At 43.9% G+C, this 23,831-nt stretch overlaps 1 protein-coding gene across 1 annotated transcript in view; it reads right to left on the reverse strand.

Moving 5' to 3' along the window:
* The window catches only part of Glb1l3 (galactosidase beta 1 like 3), a 30,448-nt gene extending 6,798 nt beyond the window's left edge, over window positions 1-23,650 (reverse strand). Inside the window, 19 exon segments of the mRNA XM_048340741.1 lie at window positions 495-606; window positions 1,211-1,298; window positions 1,732-1,810; window positions 2,291-2,362; window positions 2,684-2,824; window positions 4,131-4,237; window positions 4,962-5,042; window positions 5,848-5,985; window positions 9,191-9,275; window positions 12,817-12,881; window positions 13,734-13,815; window positions 14,539-14,631; window positions 19,171-19,279; window positions 19,363-19,423; window positions 19,426-19,457; window positions 19,985-20,053; window positions 22,463-22,709; window positions 22,864-22,934; window positions 23,628-23,650. Coding sequence (XP_048196698.1) covers window positions 495-606; window positions 1,211-1,298; window positions 1,732-1,810; window positions 2,291-2,362; window positions 2,684-2,824; window positions 4,131-4,237; window positions 4,962-5,042; window positions 5,848-5,985; window positions 9,191-9,275; window positions 12,817-12,881; window positions 13,734-13,815; window positions 14,539-14,631; window positions 19,171-19,279; window positions 19,363-19,423; window positions 19,426-19,457; window positions 19,985-20,053; window positions 22,463-22,709; window positions 22,864-22,934; window positions 23,628-23,650 — 1,755 coding nt within the window.
* Between the last annotated feature and the right edge of the window lie 181 nt (window positions 23,651-23,831).

Raw genomic sequence — 23,831 nt, forward strand, 5'->3', positions numbered from 1 at the left:
CTCAGACCTCAGCCTCCTGAATAGCTAGGATTACAGGTGTGAGCCACCTGTTCCCAGTGCCAGATAAAATTTAACCTTCTCTCTCTGCAAACAAAAGCAATTTGCAGAATATAATTTATAGTATAACCTGAGTAGTATAAAAAATATCTCTATATAAACAAACTTTTAAACTTTTAGCAATGTCAAGCTCTGAAACATACAGATAAATTGAAAAGGTCAGGTCGGAGAGAGAAGTTCTAACATCTGCTCTCTACATGTTATTGTTCAACTTTTTAGCTGTCATTCATGTAGTTTCTAAGCAATGATAAATTAAATTGAAAAGTGCTTGAAGGTGTAGCTAAAAGTGAGGAAGACGAGGAGAGAAAGAAAAGCAAGTGTTCTATTAAGGCTTGGCTTAGAAACTTTTTGAGAAGATGAAGAGCAATATTTAATTATTGGCCAAAACTAAAAATAACATGTCTAGGGACCCCAGAAAAAGCGGGAGGCTCACTTACTGGCAGGCTCAAGAAGGTATCCTCAGGTGAGGAGCTAGCCCTCAATATCCCTTTGTAGAAAGCAGGGCCTAAATAGCTCTCCGGAATAGGCTTCCAGGTAGCCACGTGGAGCCTGGAGAGAAGACAAGACATGAGGGAGCTGACACTCCTTCCCAGATCTCCTCCCAATCCTGACCCCAGACTTCCCTCACAGAGACCACGGTTCTCTTTTAAATAGATGCATGAAACTGGAAGTATTAAGGCCACCTTAATAAGAGTCCCTCAGGGCACCTGACAGCACAAAAAGCAGATCTCTATAGTTGTCCGGATGTTTCACATGCACAGAAAACAATTGGAAATCTCTGAGTTCCCGGATGTAATCTGTGTTGGTCCTCTACAGTGTCAGGTGTGATGGGAGATGTTAAGACATTCAAGAGGTGGGAGCTAGTGGAGGTGGGTAGGTCATGGCTCAGCTATCTCAGAAATGATGAATGCTGCTCTGAAAGAGGACTAGTACTTTGCAGAGCGTGTTCTAGGGAGACCCTCCACCCCCATGCTTGGACATCCTACATGTGCCTATGTCATGTGATGGCCTGTGTCACGCCCTTGGAAATCCAGAACTGTCAAATACATAAACCTTTCATTCTCAGGAGTCCTATCATGTTGTAATCGAAGCAGAAAACAAACCAAGGTACCTGCTCACACAAAATATCTACCAGGTGTAGAGAGGGACATACCTTTCCAAGAAGGTCTTCTTCATCTCTAGAGGATAGATGGTGAAATTTTTCAGGGAGATGCCATTGATGCTAACAGATCCAACCAATCCTGCAGACAAGAGGCAGCAAGGAGCATAGAAACAAGGAACAGGGCAGAAAGATCTCGACGTGTACATGCCTCGTAGCAAGGGAACAAGGAGGCAAACACTTTTCTGACTTGTGAGGACTTCACATTTCTTTTTGTGTGTCATTACACTACCAAAATGTTCCCCATTTAGCATGGGACCTTTTCCAGAAATTCCCAAAAGAAGACTGGGACCTGCTTTAGGACACACCAGCCTTCAATAATAACTGTTGTCCCAGCCTTCTCTGAAGAACAAGAAAGGGACAACAGGGTTAGGGAAGGCAGTGGCATCTTTGATCCCAGGACTAAAGGAATCTGTACCCGAGAGGCTCATGCTTGTCCTCCAAAGTCCAATATAGTTGCAACTATAGGTTCTAAAGAAGAATTATCATCTGCTTCTCAGGATCTCACAACTCACCTTTCTTCTCTTCTTGCATCCTCCATGAATAATTGACTCGCCCTTGATTCTCCACCAAGATCCTCAGAAGTGGACAACCCTGAATAAGGGAAGATCAGCTCATGGAGACTATCTGATCAGTGAGGGCTCTTATTCTAGAACCTACTCCCTCCTTCAAATCTCAAGAGGAACACAAACAAAGGAAGTAAAGAAGGATCCAGAGCCCAGCCATGTTCTCCCTCTCGTGATGTCCCCAGATGGCTCCTACTCTATTCCATCCTCCACCTATCCTTTCTCTTCTGATCCTATTAGAGAAGGCAGTGAGACTCAGTTCTGTCTCTGATCAGGGTCCCAATTCTAAAGGAGAAAGTCTACATTCACTTCTTAGTGATCAATGCTATAGGCCTTATGGCACCAAGACTTGGGAGATACCTCATGACTTCAGTCCTAAATACTTCCTACCACAGTCCTGTGGGAAGAGAAAAACCAAAGTGTGCCAAGGGTGTGGCCTATCTCAAGACCTAGGCCTACGTTTTCTTTGAGGAGAGCCTAAGGGCACTTGGAGTCTGTAGTTACATACCTTGAACTTAGGAATACGCATTTTCTGAACATTATCACTCAGAAATCCTATAATTACATCATTCAAAAACACCTGCAAAAGAAGACCAGCATCAACCTCATAGGCCCAGCTAAACAAAAGGATAAGAGAGTATGGATGAGGCAGGAGGTCATTATGAAGGGAGAAACTAGCCATAGTGATAAGAGATGGCTTTGAAGCTAAAAGTCAGGTTTAAGTTGTGTTACAGTGAAACATAAGGTGAATTGATTTGACCTTGGAATTCCCTGTGCGTCTCCCATATTGGTGCAATAAATCCTATCCTATGGTACAGTGGACTCATGACTGATTGTACTCTTCAATAGCAGAGTTTGGTAAGCACGTGTCTCACCATCAGGGACACCAGCTAACACATACCTGTGCCACGTCGTGAGCTTCAGCATGGAGAACGCCTCCAGAGCAGATGGAAGTCTCATAAAGGATGAATCCAAAGGACTGACCACTGCCATTGTTTATTGGAAGGTTTTCCATATTGATTGGCATACATGACTTAACTGGCTATGAAAGAGACATGGTAGAAATAGAAACCAAAGTGTTGAGAACTCACAATCCTTCCTAAGACCCTTGTCACTTGGGTTTTGGACCTTCTGGTGGTCTCCAAGTATTTCTTGCATGGAAATAATAGAGCAGCAGCTAGTGACAATGGTCTTATGGCTAATATCTCTACTGGCTAGGAAACTCAGGGGGGATAGAGACATGGTGAAGATAGCACAATCTCTATATAATGCTATCATCATAAGAATGGCTAGCCAGGCACCAGTAGCTCATGCCTATAATCAGGAGGAGTGAGATCTGAGGATCACAGTTCAAAACCAGCTCAGGTAGCAAAGTCTAGATGACTCATCTCCAATTATCCACCAGAAAAATAGGAAGTGGCACTGTGGCTCAAGTGGTAGAGCACTAGCCTTGAGCTGAAGAGCTTAGGGACAGCACCCAGGTCTAGAGTTCAAGCCCCATGACCAAAAAAAATTAATAATAGCTCAACAGAATTAATAAATTGTATTACAAAATATCAAGGTGATATTTAGCATTCATTTAACATCTAAAATGGGACAGTCACTCCTTTTCATGTAAGAGAGCAATAGCAAACATGAAACCAATACAAAGTCAAGAGGGTTTTGGTGGTGGGGGTGGTGGTGGTGGTGGTGTTTTTAGTGGTACCAGGATTTGAAGTCAGGACCTCATGATTACTGTTAGGTTGGTGCTCTACCACTTGAGCTATGCACGCAGCTTATGCACTCTTGCAGAATTTTATACCCTGGCTGAATTCAAATTGCAATCCTCTATATCTAAGCCTCCTGAATAACCAAGATGAGAGGCATACCCATTGGTGCCCAGCTTAAGAGTTGATTTTAAACAGGTTTCAACATTTCTTCAAAACTGGACCCATTCTCTCATATTAAGGATGCACAGTGGCATGAAACCCAATGATTTGGTGGAGCTGATTGGGAATGAAGACCAAAGTTCAGTTTACTAGATTCCTAGCTCAGAGCTATCTTTCATGGATCCCATATACCTCATGCAGTCCCCACAAGTGGATTTGTCTGAGCTGGAAATAAGATCCTATGTTGTACTGCTATCCCCATTCTTCCATACTTATTTATACTTCAAGTTCAACCCTCTCCATAGACTGTCCAAAATGAACAGGTCGCTCATGACTAACAGCTCTAAGTCTCAACACAATGCCAAGAATTGTCATACTTCCTATCAAAAATTATTTAAAGGAATCTCTTCTCCACGACCCAAGTCCTTCTCCCCAGCTGCTCCAGAGCCCCTCCCACTCTGGTACTCAAGCAGGTCTCACCTCATCTAAGTACTGTAGGACATCCCATAGTGGCAAGTAGAGTGATGGTCTCACAGCAGTCTACACAGTCTTGGGGGTGAGATGAGGTAAGCTGGGGAGGGGTATTGCTGCAAGGAGAAGAGATTGTAGGACAGAAAGGATCTGAAATCACCACAGCTTCCTCCGAGCCTCCCCAACTTGTGTATAACCTCTTGTGTCCTAGAGACAACACAAGAGCTAATCCCTGCTGTAGGATATGAGTGTGCTTCTCTCAAGGGATGAGGAGCAGGAAGGACTGAGCTGGGGTCATTTTTCTCCATACATACCTGGTAGATAGGAGCCAGAGCCAGAGCGGGTGTGTAGGGGGCAGGAACTCTGCCTCACTCCTTGTGCATTGGTAAAACCTTCCTAGATGGTCTCCTGACTTCACTCAATGGAACAAATTACCTTTCACATGTAATTAAACAGGACGAGTGTTGCTTTCTACATTACTAGGTCACAAATGGTACTCTGAACATTTTATAATTGGGAACTTGTTTAATCTTCATCATCAACAAATATATTAACAATTAATTCTGTTTATTATTATGAATATCAATATGATAATAACTAATTTCATGCTTCAGTGTAAAAAGCTAAGATATAATAGGGGTTACAAATAGTAATACAGAAACACACACATACACACACACACACACACACACACACTCAGCTTTTCAGCAAATACTCAGGATTTGAACTAAAGGTTTCCCTTGCTCTCAAACGCTATCTCCCCTAGGAGAGACTTTTCCTTTCCTCACTCTTCCACAGGAAATGAGGGCAACCATCCTTCCACTAAACAGGCTTGAGTACCTGAAACGGATCCAAAAAGGTGTCGAAGCTTGAAATATTTTTCTGTGTAATCCCCAGCCTCTGTCAGCACAGCGTCATAGTCTTCAGGATACACAGGATGTTAGAGGCCAGTCAGCCCTCCATGACATGAGCCAGGGCCACTGAAAATGAGATAAGGAAGACACACCCTCTGCCTGCAGAGTGTTTCATCATAGACTGGGATGTGGACATGAAAGGCCCATTGAAAAACTTTCACCACACCCTTTCTACAGACACCAGGCTTACCCTGTAAGCCTATTACTGTGGTTGTTTTTTGTTTTGTTTTGGTTTGGTTTTTTGGTCAGTCATGGGGCTTGAACTCAGAGCTTGGGTGCATGCTATTCCTGAGGGGTTTTTTTGCTCAAGGCTAGCACTCTACCACTTTGAGCTACAATTCTACTTCCAGTTTTCTGGTGGTTAATTGGAGATAAGAGTCTCATGGATGTTTCCTGCCCAAGCTAGCTTTGAACTGCAATCCTCAGATCTCAGTCTCCTGAGTAGCCAGGATTACAGGCCTGAGTCATCAGTGCCCAACTGGCCTGTCCATTTCTGATTGATATTCTTGCCTTTGCTCAGTTGGGTAACCCAGATAGACTTAGCTGTGTCTGATAGTAATCACTCTTGTTGCCTAGAGGCTCAGGTCATGGGGTCAGTGAACATCACAATGAACTGAGACTCTAAGCCCCAGGTAGCCCATCCTTTGAAATGACAGCCTGTTGCAACATGAACATCACAGAGGAAAGGAAAGCAAACATGAAAATCCTCAGCACTCAGCACAGATTATTATTCAGGACCCCATGAAACTGTGATTCCAGAGGCTCTCCCTAAGGCTTCAGCTGGGGAGGCAACCACACCCACCAACACTTACCATAGCTAGTCACAACACCGAGGTGCTTCTGAATATAGGAGGCACCATTCATAAAACCAAAGTTGGTTCCACCATGGAACATGTAGGCATTGAAAGAAATCTTGTATTTGATAAAGACTGACACCGTGTGTTCAACTTCTGTAGAGAAGGAAGATGTGAACACAAAAAATAAAGGAGACAGAGGCTGTGAGTAAAATCTATTCTTTCCAGCCCCATCCCACAATCAATGATTTTGACATTCAAGCTTCACTAAGAAATTAACCAGGTAGATGACAAATCAGCCAAAACTGCTACTCTAGAAGACCAACCTCTGCCAATACCAGGAGCCTATTTCTGAGAGAGTTTTTGTTTGATTAGTTTTTTTGAAGGGTGTAGCTTTGTTTCATGATGGTATTGAGGCTTGAACTCTGGGGCTGTTATTTCTGCTTTGCTTTTTCACTCAAAAGCCACTTGAACCACATCTCCACTCCCAGCTTTTCGCTAGTTAATTGGAAATAAAAGTCTCATGGACTTTCTTGCCTATGCTGGCTTCAAACCCTGATCCTCTGATCTCAGATTCCTGAGTAGCTAAAATTTACATGAGTCACAGGTGCCCAATTCAGGAGGTTTTGTACCAGAGTGCTGGTATAATTTAACTCTAAACTACATGAACTAAATGATAGCATTAAAACTGTCTAAGTCATATAAAATTTTTAAAAAATTACTCTCATTCTTACCTTCCAGGAAAATGTCTGGGGAAAGTGAATTAAAAGCACAGCAATAGTACATTGATGTTTGTTGTCAGTCTTTGGCCACTTTAGCAACTTAGATTTTTCCATCATGTCTAATAGGGGGATCATCCTATCACTATCAATGAGAAGCAGGAAGGTCAAATTTCAGCTCACTGTGGGCTACTATCCTAACTGTGCTCTTTACCTATGGTCTTGCACAAATCTTCGGCCTCCTCATCTTCTAAACGAAACTCTCCGACTCTACTACATTATGTAGTTGATAAGAAAAATAATGATGAGCTTGTAGATGTAAGAAACATGACAAATATTTAAAAAAAAAAACGCCAAGTGATCAAAGTGTCCTGTGGGTAATCAAAAGCAGTCATTTGTAGGTACTGGCAGTTTCTTCTCCCCCCCTGCCCTTTTTTTTTTTAGCTTTAAATTGGCTTTGCTTAGTGACCAAGTATTTTTAATGTACTTCACTCACTATTTCAGTAAAAGTGAGTTTGGTTTTTATAACCGCCTGTAACAAAATACAGTGAGCTGGGCACTGGTGGCTCATACTTGTAACCCCAGCTACTCAGGAGGCTGAGATCTGATGATCACAGTTCAAAGCCAGCCTGGGCAGGAAAAGTCTGTGAGACTTTTATCTCCAATTAACCACCAGGAAACTGGAAGTGACATGGTGGCTCAAAGTGGTAGAGCCTTTAACAAAAGAACTCAGGGATAGCACCCAGGCCCCAAGTTCAAGCCCACAACCAACAAGAAAAAAAAAACCTTTTGTAGCAACATCCTTTTATAAATTCATAGTAACTACCAAAGACCGGAGTCAGCATTTGACCCTAAAACAACTCTGGGCTAGAAACCAGTGGCTCAAACCTGTCACCCTAGCTACTCAGCAGGCTGAGATCTAAGGATGACAGTTCAATGCCAGCCCAGGCAGAAAAGACTATAACATTCTTATCTCTAATTAACCACCATAACTTGGAATGGAACTGTAGCTTAGGTGGTTGAGTGCCAGCCTTGGGTAAAAAAAAAAATCTAAGGAGCTGAACACTGGTGGATCATGCTTGTAATCCCACCTACTCAGGAGACTAAGAGCTGAGGGTTACAGTTCAAAGCCAGCCTGGGCAGGAAAGTCCATGAGATTTTTATCTCCAATTAATCACAAGAACAGCTGGAAATGGCTCTGTGGCTCTAGTGGTAGAGTGCTTGCCTTGAGCAAAAGTTGTTCAGGGACAGCGCCTAGGCTCAGAGTTCAAACCCTAGGACCTGGTAAAAAGAAAAAAAAAAAAAAAAAACGCTAAGGGACAGCACCAAGACCTTGAGCATAAAAACAAAACTAACCAAACAAACAGACAAAAACTCTGGGAAAGCAGTTTCATGGTTTTGTGACAATCCTCATTTCAGGATGAGGAAAGAGATTTACAAGTGAAGGGAATTCATCTCAGGCCTCATGGCTAAGTGCTAGAGAGCTAGTGTGAAGTCCCAGCAAGCCCCTAGCTCTAGAATCAGCTCTCCACCACCACAGCATTGGTCTCATTGCAATTGACGATGCCTTGGAAAGAGCCTGCGCAAGTTCTGGCAATGATAACCACTCCCTAAATGCTCTATGCCCTTCAGTATTTCAGGAGTGTCAGCCTCCTAGAGAACCTCCCATGAGCACACCTCCTCATCTGAGCAGGTTGGTGCCTTGTCTTTGTTCTACCATTGCACCTGAGTACTGGCTTCATAAAGCCTAACACAGGTGGGGCTACAGAGGGCTTTTGCTTTGCTTTCCAGCCAACTGCTGACTCCACTCAATGATAAGCTCATTATGGGGTAAGAGCTATGCAATCTTTTTGATTGGTATATGTTCTGTTGGCTATTTTTTCCACATTGTTACCTTTTAAATTTTTTTCTATTTTCTCAAAGTAGTTGTACAAAGGGATTTCAATTCAACATAGCAATTCCTTTTTTAGTACAATGCACTTCCATCAATGTCACCCCTTCCATCAATCTCCTCCCATCTCTTCCAACTTCACCTCGTTACCTGGCTCCATTTTCACATATGTACATTGAATATGTATGACTGTTTTCACCTACCCTTCTTCTCTCCTTTCCATCTACCCCCCTCCAATTAACCTCCTTCCACCCCAGCAACACATGTCTCTGCTTCTTGGTATTCATTTTTGTTGAACTCTAAGTTAGAACTATGCAATTTTTTGTTTATTGGGTCATCTTCAAAGTTTGATCAGTGCCTATACTTTCAGAATTTGCAAATACTAGTGGATACATGAATAAATATACGTGTGTGTGTGTGTGCGTGCGCGCGCGCGAGAAGGCTTGAACTCTGGGCCTGGATGCTGTCCCTGAGCTCTTTTTTGCTCAAGGTTAGCACTCTGCCACTTTGAGCCACAGCTCCACTTCTGGTTTTTGAGGGGCTAATTGTAGAGATTAGAGTCTTATGAGGACCTTTTCGGCTCAGACTGGCTTCAAACCATGATTCTCAGATCTCAGCCTCTTGAGTGGCACTTACAGGAGTGAGCCACCAGCACCCGGCTCACATGAACATATTAATTAGCAAGAAATTGTATGATGATTCATAACTCAGGACTAACTGAACTTGTAGTAAGCAACTGCAACACACTTACCTTTCACACGTGTAACAGAGTGGCCACGTCCCCATCTGTCAAACCAGCCAATCCAATATTCCATAATCAGGATGGGTTTATTTGACTAAAAGAAATATAAATCAAATACTACGTATGACCTCCCTCCAAAAGTCAGAAAATGGGACTACAACACATGAGAGTTCAGGATGTCATGCTTCCTCTGTTTCCCAACCCGGAGCCTTCCTCTTCTGACGCAGACTGCCTCCCATCCTCCCCACATTTGACCTTCCCCATTATCCATAGATTTGAACCTCTATAAACCTCCTCACCCTCCAGGGCCTCCTGACTCCTTGCAGCCTCGGGAGTCTCACTGCTGGTCCTGGGTAGTAGCATCAGTGATTATGACCTTCTCTTGTCCACGGCTGGCATTGACAGAATCTGTTTTGGATAGCCAAGGACCCACCTGTATTTTGTTGTTGTTTTTTTACATAGAACCTGGGATCTGAGATCACACAGCTGGTAAGGACATGACTGTAACTCAAATCCTTTATTGAGCCTCCCTTTTAGCACTAAGTTACATCGTTCACTGCACTGTTCATTTTCTTTATGTCCGTATTGTACTTTGTTCTACCTTATTGGTGTAGAAGTATCCATTGTAATTGTTTCTACTCATTTCTTCTTTACTTCCAGCAGCTTGTATTTCTTGTAGTTCTTATTTTGTGTATTCATGGTAATAGTTTAGTACATTAGAATTCATAAAGGAATTATACCTTCTATAAATAATTATTGACCAGCTAAAATGACTAACAATGATTGACATTTCATCAGCATTGGGACCTTAGTGAAGTACTTTATTTAATTGGTCCTGTATAACAACCCCACCGGAAGACACTCTCCACCCCAGTTTACAAAGGAGGAACTTGAGTCAGGTCCCCTGTCCAGCCTCACCCATCTGGGAAGTGCTAGAGTTGGGAATGAATTTGCCAACTTAGGTCCAGAACCCACGCTCATCATCATACTGTGCTATGCCACCTGCATCATGACTACAAATGACTTACGTCCAAAACGTCATGAACGTATAACCCAAGGATGACATGTCACAAAACTTCTGAACTCATGTTTACCTAAAACTACAGGGATTTCTTTTTGTTAAGATTTTACATAGTCCATCACTGGTAGCTAGTTATTCAAGAGGATGAGTGACGATTGGAGTTCAAAGTCAGTCTGGGAAAGAAAGTCTGTGAGGCTCTTATGTTCAATTAACCATCAAAAAGCTAAAAGTGAAGGTGTGGTATTGAGTGCTAGCCTTGTGTAAAAGCTAAAGGAAAAACTCTGAGGCCCTGAGTTCAAGCCCCAGTTACAAAAGATCTTACATTATCATTCATTAGTCACATAAGGGGGATTTCCTTATGACACTCTGGTGAGCATATACAGCATTCCATTCATCTTACCTCCTCTATCACTTGCCCCTATCCCCTTCCTAGAACAAGTTCAACAAATTTTACTGTTCTGTTTTCAAACTACATCAATCATATTTACCCCATTTACACTCTCTATTTTCCCTCCCTGCTCCTGCTGGTACCTGCTCCCCAACAGAGCTTGTTTGACTTTCCTGTCCTTTCTGTTTATGTATATTAGTTGACTAAGAGCTCTCACTATGGTTCGATCCAATGCATCTCAATATTATTTACCCTCCATTATTCCCTTTCCTTCTGCCTCTTCCCTCTCTTCCATCAAACAGTCCTATACTTATAAACATATCCTATGCATGTATATATGTATGCATATGTGTATGTGTACATATATGTATGTGTATATGTGTGTGCTTTAGATAGAGAGTCTACAAATTAGTGAAAACATGTAATACTGGCCTTTGGGCTTGACTTATCTCACTTAACATGAAAATCTCCAGTTTCATCCATTTTTCTGCAAATGATATAATTTCATTTTTCTTTATGTTTTAATAATATTCCATGGTATACATGCACTATCTTTTCTTTATCCATTCATCTGTTGTTGGACACCTCAGCTTTTTCATAGCTTTGCTATTATGAAAAAAGGCTGAAAAAACATGGTAACACAGAAACCAGAAGTAGCTATATCACACATCCTAGAATTCAGAGTGAGTAGGAGAAAAATTGCACCAGGATAAAGTATCGGTCAGTTTTCAACAAGTACAGCAATCTTAAAATAGACCTTCAAAATACATGAGAACAATAGGGATAAACAAACCTATAATTATAAACAAATCTCTAATGCCAAAACACCTTTTATAATATCTGATGGGACAAGTAGAGAGAGAAAATCAGTAATGATAGCAATGGCATCTGTAATACCATTGATCAAACTGACCTAATGAAAACATATATATTATTCTCAAGTACACATAAATCGTGCCAAGAATGACAGAATTCCGATATATAAAACAAGCCTCAGTGAATGAAAAAGGAAAGGAAGGAAAGAAGGAAGAGAGAGAAAGAAAGGAGAAAGAGGGAGGAGGTTTATGGAACACCAGAGGTTTTCCTCCTACAGAGTCAGAATCTTTTGATACGATGCAAACTGTATAGACATTGTTGAAAAGGAGTACAAGATTAATTACCTGGTAGCCAGGTGCTGTGGCTCACATCTGTAGTCCTAGCTACTCAGGATCATGGATCTGAGGATCAAGGTTCAAAGCCTGCCCTGACAGGAAAGTCCACGAGACTTTTACCTCCAACTAACCACTAAAAAGCTGGACGTAGAGCTGTGGCTCAAGTGGTAGAGCACTAGCCTTGAGTAGAAAAGCTCAAGTTAAGCACCCAGACCCTGAGTTCAAGCCCCAGTACTGGCACTAAAAAATTTTTAATTAGCTAGCAATCATCAGCTAATTAATGTGAGGGAGGGCTAGGCCTGAAAAAAGCACCTGGCCTCTCTGTGGGAAGCTCTGGCCAAGCTACACTACCCCTGGCAGAAATGGAAGGAAAGTCTTCTCTCTCCAGTGAAACATGGGCTAGAGAAAAAAATGAAGACAGGGATCCTGTTAGAGCATATCTACAGACACCTACCTGGATGTGCATGGGATCCTAGCACAAGGTGAAGCAGGAAAGCTTAGAAAGCGAGTGACTCCCACCTTGCTGTCTTTGAAGAGCACCTCCTAGTGGTTGTGAGTAAAGGAGATGCATTTCTTGGAGGCTAAGACCATTTGGTCTATTATTGTAACTGTCTCAGGCTGTCACCCACTAAGAGAAAATGAGCCACTCAGTCCACATCTGTTATGCACACTGACATCCAAAACTCACATAATCTACACAGCCTAGCTGGAGGGGGCTGGGCAGAGGACAGCAAGAGAGGACGACTCCTCTGTAAGTAGCAGGGACAGCTCATTTCCCATCTGTATCCTTACACAGAAAGAAAGCAGAACATCAGCATAGGTCAGGCCTGACATATGTCCCTCTTACCCTCCCCACAGTCATCCCTATAACATAATCCATAAACAAAGGTGGTGGAAGCAGGTCCTCCCTCATGGACGCAAACACACTTCCCAGATCACTTTGAGTCCTGTCCAGGCCCAAAGGGGTTATTAGGCAGTGTTCTTATTAAACTTCACTCACTGAACATCAGATGTGCAGGTAAGGTCAAGAGGGGAGGAAAAATAGCCAACGCTCTTTATCACTAAGATGTCTTACCTGCAGGTGGTGACGCTGAAGAAAGGAATTCTTCCTAAGGAATCTCAGATTGACAGTGGCCAGTGCTGTAGAGGGAAGAGAGAGGCCTCTTTGCAAGGCATATCTGACCGGTCACCTGTAAGGACTCTCGTCTTTCCTGACAAGGGCAGTTACACTTACCCACCTCCAAGAGGGACAATGACTCACTCCTGTGAGTCCTAACTACCTGGAAGGCAGACAATCAGGAGAATCACAGTTTGAGTTCAGCCTAGGCAAAACATTCACAAGACCCCATCTTCACCAATAGCTAGGTACAATGATATGTCTGTCATCCCAGCTATAAGGAGGCTGACATTGGGAGGATTATAGTTCTAGGTCAGCCTGGGAAAAAGACTGTAAGAGAAAGGCTGGGCATAGTAGTATGCACCTGTCACCTTAGCTACAGTAGGAAGTGTAAATAGAAGAATCAAGGTCCAGGCTGGCTAGAACAAAACCTGAGTCCTTATCTTTTAAAAAAATTGCAGAGCAAAAAAAAGGGATGAGCAAGTGATAGAACACCTTCCTTAACAAATTCTCTTCTAATTTCTTGTCTTTCTGTCCTTAATTGTCCTGCTTTTTACAATCTAGTGTCTACACAGAGACTCTGGATGTCAGAACCAGGTCTGTGGCTTTGCCTTTTCTGGGCTCTGCCTGAAGGTGGCGACATTGGTGGGGGAGCAAGCCCCTGAGCTACACCCAACAGCAACCCAACCTTCTGACAATGAAGAAATAAATGTGAATTCTGAACTTTGATGGTAAGCCTCGCCTTCTATACTATCAAGTATCTGGGGTCCTTCTCAACAGACATGGGACAGGCAGAGATCCTCAGAGATCCTCTGACTATTCCACCAGTTGGCTAAGAGTCTCAGTTCTCCCTTGAAACAACTGTAAACCAGTACCTCCTTGGATGGAACCATTGACAACTTTGTCCTCACTATCGGACGTCAGGAGCAGCTCTACGATCCCTCTTTCGAGCAGGGCCTGTTGGAAAAATTGCACAAAGTAAACCCACTTTTCTTGTTTTCCTGAGAAGGTAGAGGAAGTAAGGCAACAAAGACAATGTTCCAATGGAGAGTTGTGAGCTATAAAAAAACAGTCACTCTTGAACCAAGAATGTTCCCAAAGGTTCATGATCCATGTGGTAAAGGCCTAGTCCTCAGCCTGACACTAACCAATGGCAGACAGCATTTTAAGATGTGAAGCCTAATGGGAGCTCTTCAGGTTATTAGCCAGGTGCTCCTAGAACAGAACTGTGGAGTCCTGCTTCTACCTCTGTCACCACCCAATCATGAGACGAGAAGTTCTGCATTGGCTGAGTCTGTATGGCCTGGGTTAGAACATGGAGCTGGCTTCCTGCTTAGCATCCTGAAGCCAAGGTCCAGTGGAGATTGGAGACAGTGTTGGAGTCAGCAAGCTCCTAGAGCACTGTTTACTATGACTAAAGGTCCCAACTCCCAGCTGTTAAATAGGTTACAGCGATGGCCACAGGAGGGAGTACTTTTCTCATACCTTAACTGATCTAAGTGTAAGTGCATTCTATTTGGCCTGACTGGAAATTCAGAGAAGCTGAACTGGACCTTATGATGATCCTAATACCCAGATCCTAGCTCTGTCACAGGCGCAACAGGCATATGAGCTGGGAGGAGAAGAACTGAGGAAGGAGGCACATGGGAACATGGGGCTAAAAAAATCAAGAGATCTTACCCCCTTGAGATATGCCATGTAGCTCTTGTCCTTGTTAAAGGAGCCATATTCATTTTCCACTTGCACAGCAATGACAGGGCCACCCTGGTGATACTGAGAAACAAGCAGGTGAGGCTGATGGAAGGGGGCGGGGAGGCTGGAGTCTGGGTTTCATGCTGAAAACACCCAGTGGGTGTGCTGCACTTCCTCCAACATCCCTGGTCTGGCACTAGGGCACCTACAAGAGTTACCTTAACCAGAGCTTTGTGGGTACAAGGCCAGCCCACTTTCTGTGTCTCATACCAAGTTAGTGGTGAGCTTTCAAGCCTACAAACTGGTGTTTCCATGTCTGGCTGGTCCACTTTCTTCCAGAACACATCCCAGAGGCGCCCTCCCCCCCACCTGCCTAAGCTGAAACCTCCTACTGTGGGGGCCCCCTGCTCCCCTCTACTATCTGTTCAGGAATATGACTTAGCTACACCTGCCTCTCCCTTCCTGATGGACTACCCACCTTGTCTTCCAAACTGACTGACCTCCTCCATCACCATGGAAGCCCATTCAGGACCTTCATATCAGAGATGAGGATGGAGTAGGGGAAGGGGGAGGGATGGCCCCTCCAGCCAGTTCCCTGGTTCTCTGCTCTTTAGGAGGTTTCTAGATATACACACTATGTTCTCATCTCCATTTTTATTTATTTTTTCTTGTTTTGTCAACCATGGGACTTGAACTCTGGGCCTGGATGCTGTCCCTGAGCTCTTCAGCTCAAGGCTAGCACACTGCCACTTTGAACCTCAGCAGCACTTCCAGTTTTTTGATGGTTAATTGGAGATAAAAATCTCACAGACTTTCTTGCCCTCGCTGGCTTGGAACCACAGTCATCAAATCTCAGCCTCCTGAGTGGCTGGATTATAGGTGTGAGCCTCCAGCCACCAGGCCCTATGTTCTCTTCATTCTCACTTCTAACTCACGCCTCAACCCAACTTGGTAAAGCTTCTACTACCTGGTCATGCCACCTAAATACCTCATGGGCTACATCAAACACACTAAGGACTGTAAGTGTCCTTTGATACTCAGGAGCAAACATACTGTTTCTTGGAGCCACTCCACCCTAGGACCTGTTCATTCCCTATGTAAAGCACCGCCTTGTCCCTACTGCCTAGGAGGTAAGCAACAACCATAAAGCCAACAGTCACTTCTGGACACAGGACGCTGCTCCAGAGGATCAAGGGAGAGTGAGTGTGTTTAGGGGTCCCTCACAACCCACCTTTGCCTCATTGCTTCCTCTCCAGGTTCCCTAGACATCTGGACAGCTTGCAGATCTTTTTTTTTTTTTTTTTTTTTTTGGCCAGTCAGGGCCAGTCAGGGCCTGGATATTGTCCCTGAGCTTCTTTTGCTCAGGGCTAATGCTCTGCCACTTGAGCTACAGCACAACTTGCAGCCTCTTCTGTTTATGTGGTGCTGAGGAATCAAACCCAGAGCTTCATGCATGTTAGGCAAGCACTCTACTACTAATCCACATTTCCAGCTCCAGCTTGTAGATCTTTAGGTGCCTCTTTCTCTCCATGTCATCTGTTGCTTGATGACAATATCAAGGGATCTTAGGACCATTGTCTTGGCCTGGCTAATGCCAGCGGACCCTTCAGGTCCCTATTTCACTGTCACATTCTATGGAAAAGATGTTTTAAAGCTTCTTGTCCCAGGAAGACCTTGTTTGGGCACTCTTGTCTGTGGAGGAATCCTTTCACTACGTATGTTGGGGTGACATTGTGCTCCTGGTTTGTTGTTGTTGTTGGGTGGGAATCTCCATGGGGCAGAGACCATGCCTGACCTGCTCATGCCTGCAAACAATTATACAGAGCCTATTGCTCGCCGATCACTTACCAAATACACACAAATATTCTGATATATATATAAACATATACAAGGTCATCTGCATATATGCACAAGCATACTAACTAAAGTATGGTATATGCAGGGGAGAATACCAACGGTGTAACTCCTTTGAATAACCTACAGACTACCAGGGTGAATACCAAGAAGCTGGGACTTGAGACATGGACCAGAGGTGGTGAGTCCAAGAGGAGAGGAGTAAATGAATAAAGAGAGTAAAAGTGAGGAAACACAGTCATGGTGTTCAATGTAGGTATGTGAAAATGGAACTAGGAAACTGGAGAGAATAGATAGGGTTGGGAGTAGTGGGGGAGAATGACTAAAATTAGAAAATGAGCCAGGCACTGGTGACTTGTGCCTGTAATCTCTAGCTATTCTAGAGGCTGAGATTTGGGGGTCATGGTTCAAAGTCAGCCTGGGCAGAATACTTCATGAGACTTTTATCTCCAGTTAGATAGCAAAAAACTGGAAGTGGAGATGTGGCTCAAGTGGTAGACAATCTTGAGTGGAAAAGCCAAGAGAGAGCCTGATGCCCTGAGTTCAAGCCCCCATAAACTGACAAGTTGAACTGAACCCACTTTGTACAACTAATTGAAGTTAATAAAAAATAATTTTAAAGACCTAATTTTAAAAGATTATGAATTAAAGAAAAGAGAACAATTGTTTCATTATTGGTCAATATCTTCTCGTAACTGGAAGAATGAAATTTCTAAAATCACTATTGCAGACTTCCTAATAATCCTGATCTTTATTGCTTCTCAGACTACATCAAAAGATTTTCTCTTGGGGCTGGGAATATGGCCTAGTGGCAAGAGTGCTTGCCTCACATACATGAAGCCCTGGGTTCGATTCCCCAGTACCACATATATAGAAACGGCCAGAAGTGGCGCTGTGGCTTAAGTGGTAGAGTGCTAGCCTTGAGCAAAAAGAAGCCAGGGACAGTGCTCAGGCCCTGAATCCAAGGCCCAGGACTGGCAAAAAAAAAAAAAAAAAAAAAAGGTTTTCTCTTAAACTAACATTAATTGCTACTTAACACTCCTATTCACTCACTTGTTTAGAAGAGACATTTATGTTTACTTACCAAGCCAATAAATATCACAGAAACTAAACAATTGGTTTCTTGCAGATTGTGTAGCATAATATACTCTTTCTCTCTTCTTGTCATGGATTACTCTATCATCTACAGCTTGATATTCTGAAAATAAAAGGAACTTCCTGCCTTATGCATAAGATTCAGGTACATCACAAAGGAAAGGATAACAATAGCTTGCTTTTGCCTTTTGAGGAATAAATCAAACTGGAGGGCAAACAATAGCAACATTACTCATAGACTACAAAATGACACGGGAGCCAAGTTATACATTACAGCACCAACTTGGAAAATCATAAAGTCCATGAATGGGGCACAAGTTAAATAAACTGATATATTCTGCTCTGGATTACTATGCAGCCATTAAAAATAGTGATAGGTTTTGGGGCTGGGAATATGGCCTAGTGGCAAGAGTGCTTACCTTGTATACATGAAGCCCTAGGTTCGATTCCCCAACACGACATATATAGAAAACGGCCAGAAGTGGCACTGTGGCTCAAGTGGCAGAGTGCTACCCTTGAGCAAAAAGAAGCCAGGGACAGTGCTCTGAGTTCAAGCCTCAGGACTGGCCAAATATATATATATATACATATATATATAGTGATAGGTTTCAAAAAACATTTTCTCAAATGATAAAAGAAAAATGTCCACAGAGGATTCTATATTTTTCTATTAAAATGATATATATACATACACCATATGTGTATATAATTAGCTTCAATCTGTGGTGAAAATCTCTGGAAAGATACACAAAAGTGTTACAAAACTGATTGCTCCCTGTAAATACTGCCTAAATGGCTTTGGTATAGTTGAGAAAAGAAAGTGTTATATTTTCCATAAAATTATGTGTGTCCCTTTGGAGATTTTTGTTCTTTTTAACCAAGTTTATTGACTACTTAAAACAACAGGTAATTGAAGAGTAGAAATTGACTGTACAGTTACACGCCAGCAATCATCACTTTCTGCTGTGGGCTTGGTCTTGTGTATGAAGGGTCTTTTTTTTTTTTTTAATAGCTTTTTGATAGTATGTGTGTGCTGGTTCTTTTGAACTCAGGGCCTCACACATTCAGCTTTTTTGGTTTTTGTTTTTGGCAGTTGTGAGGCTTGAACTCGGGGCCTGGGCTCTTTTTGTTCAAAACTAGCACTCTACCACTTTGAGCCACAGCCACCACTTCTGGTTTCCTGGTAGTTAGTTACAGGTAAGAGTCTCATGGACTTTACTGCCTGGGCCAGCTTTGTGCCACAGTCCTCAGATCTCAGCATCTTGAGTAGCCAGGATTACAGGCGTGAGTCACCAGTGCCCAGCACACTCAACTTTCTTGTTCATAGCTAGTGTACTACCACTTAAACCATGCCTTCAGTCTGGAATTCTGCTGGTTATTTGGAAATGGCTTTTCTGCTGAAGCTGGCTTCAAACTGTCATCCTCCATATCTCAGCCTCCTGAAGAGCTTGAAATTATGGGTGTGAGCCGCCTGGCTTGATGTAGCCTTTTCTACAAGGAAAGCCACAGGAAATCTCAAGTCAAGGCTTTCATGCTTAACCGGAGGATCTAGAATTCAAAGTTATTATGGAATCCGCTTCATGGCTTCTAGAGAGTAGTCCTCCCTAATGAAAGCAGAACAAACTTTCTCCCAAATCAACTGGAAGAAGGAAATGTAACTGGGTTTTTTACCTGAAGAGGGACCATCCTAGGGATGAGGTGATTGAAATAGTTATCAAGTGCTTGGACAAAGTCCTTGTTGGTAGTTCTCAACTGCAAATTGGGGTTTTGTAGAAGCCAGCTGGGGGTGAGAGGAGACACATCAGTGTGTGAGGCAGGAGAGAAGATGGTGGGTCTGACCAGCTGAGGGTCTGTCCCACTCACCTGGGCAAGCCCCGGAGGTTGATCTCACTGCAGATGTAGGGCCCTGGACGCAGAATCACAACAGTCCAATCTCGGCAGCCATTAGGACAAAGGCCCTGGGGAGAACCAAGGGAGTGTCCTCTCAGGATGGTCCAGTAAGGAGGCTTTGTGGGAGGAGCTTGCAGCAGCCTGTGGTTGCTGCAAGCTCCTCCCTCCCCTTGTTCTCAACCAGGGAGATGGATAGGAGAGAGGCTCAGATCCAGCACCACAGCAGGGCATCCTGGCACTTGCAAAGGTGTCAGATAAAGTACAGAGGATCTATGCTCCCCAACACACCTGCTGCCCCCAAAGTAGCCCCAGCCCCAGCCCAGGTTGCTGAATTCACCACAGAACCCAGTGACACCTGGTATCTTGGACTCCCTGGGCTGTACTGAAAAGCAGGTAGCAGAGGCTGAAGACCCAGGTCCTTAAGTGACCACAGGTCAGAGCTGGGGAGCAGCCAGGGCCTGGAGGCAGAGTCAGGCCCCAACTCCTCCCTCTGGCTCTCAAGCTATGCTGAGACAGCCACAGGGTTCCTCATCAACCCCACCCCCTTCAGTCCCCTCACCCCAGATCACATCAAAGAAGCAGCAAGACCACATACTCAAGGTCCAGGTTCCCAGAGAAGTCGAATTTGCCTCTTTCTGGCTCATGAAGGTTCCATGGGCTATATCTGGAAGAGAGCAGAGAATAACAACGAACATCACCTTTCTCCCTCCAACATGTTGTCATGCCTAATCCCAAGTCAGCCAGTGATTGCTCCAGGCCTCAGTGACGAACTTCAATGAGCATCTTCTATAGTTCTTCTCTCGCTGCCTGACTGCTCTGCACACTGCCAGTTTCACTAGGATTCTATATTCTAGATTTACACGTACACTCTCTTACCCAGGGCTCCATTCTTTATAACACTCACTGAAAGTATTTTTTAAAGTTTGGAAATGCAGCACTCACCTGTATCCTAGGACCCAGTGTACAGAGCCAGCAAGGTCTACACAGTGAGTTCTAGGCTCACTCAGGTGACACAGCAAGACCAAGTTGAGAGATGAAGGAAGGGAGGGAAGGAAGGAAGGAGGAAGGGAGGGAGGGAGGGAGGAAGGGAGGGAGGGAAAGGAACTAGAGGAAGAAAGGGAGGGAGGAAGGAAGGAAGGAAAGGAAGAAGGAAGGAAGGAAGGAAGGAAAGAAGGAAGGAAGGAGAAAAAAGGAGAGTGAGAAAAGAAGAAATAGAAGGATAAAGAAAGAAGGGAAGATAGAAAGAAGAAAGAAAAAGGGAAGGAGCTAGAGAAAGGAAGGAAGTTAAATATATACACAAATATAATGTATATCATAAATAAAGGAAACAAACAACAAAAATGTGTACATGCCCCATGATCTATCACAACAAGTTAACAAAAATATCATAGAAGAAAATCCTCTGCTAACAAGTTTAACAAGAAGCTACTCACTACCCTACGTATGTAACTATAACCCCTCTGTACATCACCTTGACAATGAAAATTTTTTAAAAAGAAAAGAAAATCCTCTGCTAGGCCAGGGGAGGCTCAGTGAAGACAGACAGCCTTCAGACCTCAACAAGAACCAACTGCCCTGGCGGGGGCCAGCCTACAACCAAGAGACTGCAGGGGCAGAGGACATGGGTAAGATTACTGTTAGATGCTGGCTTTGTTCTATGGTTTTATTTGTGTGTTTATGAATAAACATGGAGTGCTCAGCACTTGTTTCCCATGAGCCTGGTGGCTTTTACTACACAATATTGTGCAGTGAGGAAAATGTGTTGCTGGATAACAGAATGCAGTGTGTGTGTGTGTGTGTGTGTGTGTGTGTGTGTGCTGCTATTAAGATTTGAACTCAGGGCGTGGGTACTGTTTTTGGAAAAGCCACGTACAAGCAAGAGAGCCTAAGTTCAAGTTCCAGTACCTGCATCTGTATTGGCAAAATTTTCAGTGAACAAAAGCTGTACTGCATGTTGCTGTTGTTGTTTTAGAGCAGTAGCTGTTTGGAGGGTTCCTTTCCCCCTCCCGCCCCAATACTGGGACTTGAACTCAGTTCCTTACGTTCTCAGATTTCTTGTGCACACCTGGCATTTGATCCATGCCTCCTGTCTCACATTTTCCTGGTTAACTGGAGGTGGCATCTCCTCGGGTTTTTCTGCCTGGGCTGGCTTCAACTGTCCATCTTTCAGGTCTCAACTTCCTGATTAGCTAGGATTACAAACTGAAGCCACTAGCACCTCAAGTTTTTTTTTTGTTGTTGTTTGTTTGTTTTGAAGCAGAATCTTACCACATAGCCCTATATGGCCCTGGATAGCCTCCAACTTTCAATCTTCCTACCCCAGCTTCTCAAATGCTGGCATTACAGGCATGTGCCACAACACTGGGATATCTTTTTAAAACTTAACTAGGAAATGTCAACATGACTATCAAAATCACTTCATCAAATTCCAAAAATCCATATTACATAGTCCATGATCCTAAAACAAATAGAACTAAATTAGAAAATGATAAGTAAATTCTTTAACAATAAGTAAATAAGGCAGCTAGAATATTGGCAAATGGGTTCAAAGATTATGAACTCTACAATCAAAGTAATACCACAAGAGACATTTATACCTGGAATAAACCTTAGCAAACAGAAAGACCTAACGAGAAAAATGAGCTCAATATTCAACCAGAAGAAGAGAAGGTATTAAATAAAGTTGGAGAGTTTAGTTTCAGCACTAGTGATTTTCATATTGCTGTGTTATGCTTCCAAGAATTTGTAAGGACAGCAAAATTACCAAAGTAGTTTTTCCTTATGACTTCGAAAAAAATTGGATAAACACTGAATTCTCCATCAATGCAATTTTAAGCACTGGCATTTACATCTTTGGAAATATGTGCTGTTGTTTTAAACATATATTAATAAAAATCATTCAAATCCTTAAAAAAATAAAAATTACAAAGTTGGAGAAGGAAAATCATACCAGACTTCTGGCAACAACTACCCAGGTGATAAGCTAAGCCCTTTTAACACCTGCAAAACCAGAGCCTCTGCTACTTCCGAGATGCGGGCTGGCAGGCCATGGAGGCTGAAAGGCTGCACTCACGTGGTGAGGGGGTTGAAGCCAGAAGCCTGCAGCTTCAGCAAGCGGTCTCTCCAGTACTCCCTAGGCACTCGGAAGTAGTGGATGGAGCCCCCAAAGATCAGGAACTTGTGACCTTCCAGGGTGAAATGCGTGGCTCTCCCACCCGTGCTAGCAATGCCAAGCCCCACAGATCTGTTCTTCAGCTGGAGAGGAGTCAGGAGAGACCAATTGCACCTGGAGCAGGAGGGAAGAAGGGAGCAGGAAGCATCTACACATGGGTGCTTTCCACTGGCAGGGCATGGGGTCCGGGTTCTGCTGGCACACCGTATTTTCTCCGGGACAACTCCCCTCCCCCCTGCGCACAAACCTGGACAGAGGCAGCCCGGCTGTTTCAGACAACATATACTCTCCATATTTAATACGAGGAATAAAGCCTGATAAGGCAAGTGGCAGGAAAAACACAGCCATGATTCTCTTCCAGGAGAGACACCAGCTGCAAAGAGAAAGGGACAAAAATGACAAGGGAGAAGCATCAGCGTCCTCAAGCTACAAGGACCAGAGAGCTGCTCTGAGAACACTCTAGAAGCCAGAGCCACTTCAGATGTTCATCAGAGATAGGTTTTCTCTACAAGCAAAAGGGGCTACAGCTCCATCTGGCTCCCTGCAGGTCCCCTGAACACCAGCTCTCTCCCACATTCTCCCCTGTGAGAACCTGAAGCTGGGACAGACAGAAGCAGGACCTGGCTGGGCACTGGGCGGGGGCGGGGGGGGGGGGAGATGCCCAGAAAAATAAGGAGAGGAGAAAGGAGCTCCATCCACAGGGCTCTTGTCTGCATCCACAATCCCCATTTTCTTGCCCAGGGATCAAGGTGCAGACCCTAAGCAGGGCCACATCTGAAGGAGCTGAGAGGGAGGGAGGGAGAGGAAAGCACTTGAAAGGACAGCTTTGAGAAGCAGGAGGGTGTTCCATACATCTAATAATGACCCCAGCCATAAATCCTGTGCGGGGGTTTGCTGAGCCACAGAACATGAGGGAAGATCTAGGAGGCCCTTGGATGAGCGCCCACATTTGGGATGATAGGCAGGGGAGTGGGGGAGTGCAGAAGAGGGCTTGAGAAACAGCAGCCTAAAAGGGTAGGCTGGGCCATGGCCCAGGGCAGGCCCAGGAACAGGCAAGATGAATCACCTGAGATAGGACCTGGAGCCCATCTAGCCAAGTCACAAATCCAGCGCTGATCCTGGTCTCGCTGGCAGACTCAGACTCTGTGCTCTGGCCAGGACTCCAGGCAAATGAACCAGCGTTTTCCCTCTGCAATGGATTCCACAGCCTAGGTGGAAATCTGCACAAAAATGCCACAACCAGTAAGCAGCTGTCACTGCCTGACCTGGG

The sequence above is a fragment of the Perognathus longimembris genome, chromosome 3 (assembly GCF_023159225.1).
Source record: "Perognathus longimembris pacificus isolate PPM17 chromosome 3, ASM2315922v1, whole genome shotgun sequence".
Taxonomy (NCBI): domain Eukaryota; kingdom Metazoa; phylum Chordata; class Mammalia; order Rodentia; family Heteromyidae; genus Perognathus; species Perognathus longimembris.